We start from the raw sequence: 5,621 nt of genomic DNA, 5'->3' as shown, positions 1-5,621 counted from the left end.
GCAAATTACAATTGTATAATGAGCTGACTATCTCAGTCTTAAATGCATGGATATCTCTCTTTCTCTCTCACCATCTGTCTGTCTGCCTGTATGTCTGTCTGTCTGTCTGTCTGTCTGTCTGTCTGTCTGTCCTCATCCTTTTCATGTGTCCCATTGAGATTTAATTAACTAAAGATGCCATAATTCACAGTGCATACAGTACAAATACGATGATTGTAATTGATGGTGGGCTACAAATAAGATACAATAACCATCAAATCAACAGCTATATACAACAAAGAGTTTCACAGAACACTGCTGTACCTCATTGATCATTGTAAAAGTAAACATGTAAGCATTCATACTTTGATCTCTCTCTCTCTCTCTCTCTCTCTCTCTTCTATCCCACTTCCCCCCACCCCGCTCTCTCTATCTCTATGCTTCGCTCATCTTCTCTCTCAGCGTGAACAAACAAGCATTGAGCCGCCAATATCTGACACACACACACACACTGCGCGCGCATGCACGCACGGGTTTAAAAGTGCTGCCAACACATCGCGCGCATCACATCTCATCCAGTATATGCACAGAGAAAGAATGTCCCCCTCTCCTCGCGCCGCCACTGATGCGCGCGAGGGAGTCCGATAATTGGACGCCCCGAGCTTATCTTTAAAACCCTCCCGGCAGATATGCGAGGTGCGTGTCTGTGGCTGTCCCTCACCTATTTGGCCACCAGCCTCGACGGGTTGGGGGCACCAGAATACAACAACTCAACCATTTTCGGCGGGGGTCTATTTGTGGATGCAGAAGAGCTGCTGAACCTGTCAGACCCGTACACGCCCAATCTGACAAATGTCTTCTCGCTGGACCTGGACGAGGACACGCTCGCGGACTGGCGTTCCATGGCGGGTAAAAAGCGCTACGGGGGAGAGTCCCATAACGGGACCGTGAAATCCCTACTGGTGGTGGCTTACTCGTTCATCATTGTCATCTCGCTGTTCGGAAACACGCTTGTGTGCCATGTGGTGATCAAGAACAAGCGGATGCACTCCGCCACGAGCCTGTTCATCATCAACCTCGCGGTGGCAGACATTCTCATCACGCTGCTCAACATGCCCTTTACTTTGGTGCGAGACCGACCGGGGACATGACAACCTCGCTACTGTCTATGGGCACAGGAACAACAAACATCACTGTACACAGATGACTACACACACACACACACACACACACACACACACACACACACACACTCACACTCACACTCACACTCACACTCACACTCACACTCACACTCACACTCACACTCACACTCACACTCACACTCACACTCACACTCACACTCACACTCTCTCTCTCTCTCTCTCTCTCTCTCTCTCTCTCTGTTGTTTTAAGAACGTCTTTGAGATTCTTACGGTATAAGAATTAAATATATTATTTTAACCTTTTTCACAATGGTAGATCAGTGACTATCTCTTGAAGGGGAAGGACGGATAGGTTTCAAATAACTTTTAACCAATTATCCACAGGTGGTTTGGATGATGAGAGTGCTTGTAGTGAGTGTGATATGTCTGTGTGTGCTAAATCGATCTATAACGCGCATATGGATAGGAAAGCTCCAGCTTTTCATCACTCCATCATGCCAGTAACAAACAACCTCGTCAACATGCCTGTGTGGTCTCCGTCAGGTCCGCTTTGTGAACAGCAGCTGGTGGTTCGGGAAGGGTATGTGCCACATCAGCCGGTTCGTCCAGTACTGCTCCCTACACGTATCCACACTCACGCTCACGGCAATCGCGCTGGACAGACGCCAGGTAGGTTAACAGTCATGCATAAAATGGGTGAATATCGTGAATGTCGTGTGTGTGCTTCATCTAATTAAAGTGTTGCAATTTACTAAGTAAAATAAAATCTGTAAAGGAAAGCTGTAAGGAAAGTGGGGGCAGCGTCAGCTCTCGAAAGCGCGAGGGGGAGCTGTCCACGCGGCAGTGCTGAAAGTGCCTTAGCTCAAGAGGTTTCTCAAATAGACTCGCTAATTGTCAGCTTGTTACCAGGCTGACAGTTTGATACAGGCAACAAAAGCCAACTATTCTGTTGTTTTGGCCTCTTAGAAATACATTTTTAGGCATAGGTCTATTTCAATGGGAGTGACAGTAGATGTAACATTAAATTATTAGTTTATTGTCATAGGTTGAGGGACAAGGCAACTTCCAAGCTATAGAGACAAGTATGTTATTTTCTGGCATCTGCTGTAGTCTATCCTTTCAATATAATGAATATTTGGTGGCATTCACATTCAGTTGTTTTTCATAGAGTTGTCTTGGATATGAGTCTACTATGTATTTATGAGCTACAGAGCTCAAGCGGAGTTTGAGTACGATTTTTATCTCAAACCAAAAGTGTGGTTTGTAAGGGAGGAGTGTGTAACAGAGAATAGCAGCAGGTGTGTGTAATGGAGTGTGTGTCATGGCCTGATAAAACACTGTGTGTGTGTCTTTTGTGTGTGTGCAGGTCATTCTCCACCCTCTGAGGCCCCGCATGTCCCCAGCTCGCGGCGTTGTGTGTGTGATTCTCATCTGGGTCATGGCCAGCTGCTTCTCCTTGCCTCATGCCATCTACCAGAAGCTCCTAACCTTCGTGTACAGGTACACGCACATAAATACACACACACACACACTTCACCTTTGTGTACAGGTACCCATCCACCCACATGCACACGCATGCACACACACAAATCGATAGAACAAACACCTCACCTTCGTGCACAGGTACCCACCCACACCCACACGCACACACACACACACACACACACACACACACACACACACACACACACACTATATCGATCAACCAAACACTTCACCGTTGTGTACACAATGCCCACCAGGTATTATTTTCTCACACTTCTCTCTTTCCTCCAGCCTCTCTCACTCTCGCTCTCTTGTTTTGGGGTTTCCAATATTCTTGCTGTTTCTCTTGTTGATTTTTCACGAGTGTATTCTTCCCTGTGTTATACTCATAGCTGGTTATGGGCTCTCGCTCATTCTCCTCTCTCTCCCTCCTTTCAATCTCCTTCTCACACCCTCTCCCTTCTCCCCCCCCCCCTCTCTCAGTAAAGAGAAGGTGCGCAGCCTTTGTGTCCCCGACTTCCCCGAGCCCTCTGACGTCTACTGGCAGTGCATCGACCTCCTCACCTTCATCCTCCTCTACGTCCTACCCCTCCTCATCATCACCGCTGCCTACTCAACCGTGGCACGCCGCCTGTGGCGACGTAACGCTATCGGGGACACCACCACTGCGCAGTTCGCGGTGCAACGGCGGCAGCGTCGGCGCACCCTGGCTATGTTGTTGGCGGTTGTTGGGGTGTTCGCGGTTTGCTGGTTCCCTCTGAACTGCTACGTGGTGCTTCTCTCCAGCCAGGCCATTCAGTCATCCAATGCCTTGTATTTCTGTTTTCATTGGCTGGCGATGAGCTCGACGTGTTACAATCCCTTCATCTACTGTTGTCTGAACCCTGCCTTCCGCCAGGAGCTAAAGCTGCTATTGGGCATGTGCTGGAGGAGGGGGCGTGGAGGGGTGGGGCCGGTGCTGGTGGCTCCGCCCTCCTGCGCACCCTGCCAGAGAGCCGCCTGGCCGGAGAGCCGCACCTGCTCTCGGCCGAGTCACGCCTCTTCACACCCGAGTCACGCCTCTTCTCGGCCAAGCCACTCCTCATCCTTTCACCAGCCTCCTAAAGACAGGCATGTCCTCTTCTCCGCTAGACATGCCCATAAAACAGACATTCTATCAGTGGAGCCCATAGTAGCTGTCAGTTAACTACAACTACCAGAATGCACTTGGGTTGGGATTGAGTGAATGATTGAGTTTATTTGACAATTAAAGACATGTAAAGTTGCTGCATTTGGAGGTGAGTCCTGTTGAAGGACTGCGTTATTAGCCAAATACAGTGGGGGCTCTTGAACAGGAAATGTGAGATCTTTAAACTTTCATGACAGCGCCACCTTCAGGAAGAAAGGTCTCACATGGATATGAGCAGGGGTTGGGGAGGTCTAGCAACAAATGCAACACCGAAACCAGCAATTGTTAGCACATACTGTATACACTGAGTGTACAAAACACTAAGGCACCTTCCTAATATTGAGTTGCACCCCCCCTTTTGCCCTCAGAACAGCCTCAATTCGTCTGGGCATGGACTCTACAAGGTGTCGAAAGCATTCCATAGGGATGCTGGCCCATGTTGACTCCAATGCTTCCCACAGTTGTGTCAAGTTGGCTGGATGTCCTTTGGGTGGTGGACAATTCTTGATACACACGGGAAACTGTTAAGCGGGAAAAACCCAGAATCATTGCAGTTCTTGACACAAACCGGTGCGCCCGTCATCTACTACCATACCCTGTTCAAAGGCACTTAAGTCTTTTGTCTTACCCATTCACCATCTGAATGGCACACATACACAATCCATGTCTCAATTGTCTCATGGCTTAAAAATCCTTCTTTAACCTGTCTCCTCCCCTTCATCTACACTGAATGAAGTGGATTTAACAAGTGACATCAATAAGGGATCATAGCTTTCACTTGGATTCACCTGGGTCAGACTATGCCATGGAAAGAGCAGGTGTCCTTAATGTTTTGCACACTCAGTGTATATTAGCAGAACAGCATTGTCGTGGCATAGACCGCGTTGCACTACATCTGTTGTAATTTATTTTTGTAAACCTGCAAAATGTCTCTGTCTAGTTCTGCTATCTCTTTTAGTTCTGGCTCTGTCTAGTTCTTCTATCTCTTTAGTTCTGGCTCTGTCTAGTTCTTCTATCTCTTTTAGTTCTGGCTCTGTCTAGTTCTTCTATCTCTTTAGTTCTGGCTCTGTCTAGTTCTTCTATCTCTTTTAGTTCTGGCTCTGTCTAGTTCTTCTATCTCTTTAGTTCTGGCTCTGTCTAGTTCTTCTATCTCTTTAGTTCTGGCTCTGTCTAGTTCTTCTATCTCTTTTAGTTCTGGCTCTGTCTAGTTCTTCTATCTCTTTTAGTTCTGGCTCTGTCTAGTTATTCTGTCTCTTTAGTTCTGGCTCTGTCTAGTTCTTCTATCTCTTTAGTTCTGGCTCTGTCTAGTTCTTCTATCTCTTTTAGTTCTGACTCTGTCTAGTTCTTCTGTCTCTTTAGTTCTGACTCTGTCTAGTTCTTCTGTCTCTTTAGTTCTGACTCTGTCTAGTTCTTCTATCTCTTTTAGTTCTGGCTCTGTCTAGTTCTTCTGTCATTGGACTTCAAAAGGCAAAGACACCACCTTGGAGTTTTGTCGTTTCAACAGCAGCTGTTTATTCCATAATCTGTTCCTACAAAAATAATATTGTCTTAATTCTCGCTGATTGACATTGTCTCGCCCACTGCACACAAATTGTTATGTGTGGTGGATCCCTGCGAACGTTTTATTGAGTTTTTGTTGAAGACAGAACTTTCTAACCAGTGGGGATGATGACTGTGAGCGTGATATTCCGCTCCCTGAGTTTCACTGCTGCTGTCGGGGAGTTGCAGGAAGGCGAGGGGCTGATGGAGCTAGAGTTTGAAGGAACAATCTGTAACTTTCACTTCCAGTCGAAAGTGCTATCCCTGCACTTTTGTATACTGTGGCGGTGGGTCTCGCTTGGCAA

At 47.2% G+C, this 5,621-nt stretch overlaps 1 protein-coding gene across 1 annotated transcript; it reads left to right on the top strand.

Annotated features, from left to right (window-relative positions):
- The first annotated feature begins 668 nt into the window (after positions 1–668).
- LOC121587169 (probable G-protein coupled receptor 83) lies at positions 669–4,120 on the top strand. The gene is made up of 4 exons (XM_045215628.1): positions 669–1,106; positions 1,668–1,793; positions 2,491–2,624; positions 3,093–4,120. Exons 1-4 carry the CDS (start codon positions 669–671, stop codon positions 3,793–3,795), a joined length of 1,401 nt encoding a protein of 466 aa, XP_045071563.1. The 3' UTR covers positions 3,796–4,120.
- Positions 4,121–5,621: the final 1,501 nt, after the last annotated feature.

This window comes from Coregonus clupeaformis, unplaced genomic scaffold (genome assembly GCF_020615455.1).
Source record: "Coregonus clupeaformis isolate EN_2021a unplaced genomic scaffold, ASM2061545v1 scaf0492, whole genome shotgun sequence".
Taxonomy (NCBI): Eukaryota; Metazoa; Chordata; class Actinopteri; order Salmoniformes; family Salmonidae; genus Coregonus; species Coregonus clupeaformis.
The sequence above is the reverse complement of the archived record's forward strand: the minus strand, read 5'-3'. Positions and strand labels throughout refer to the sequence as shown.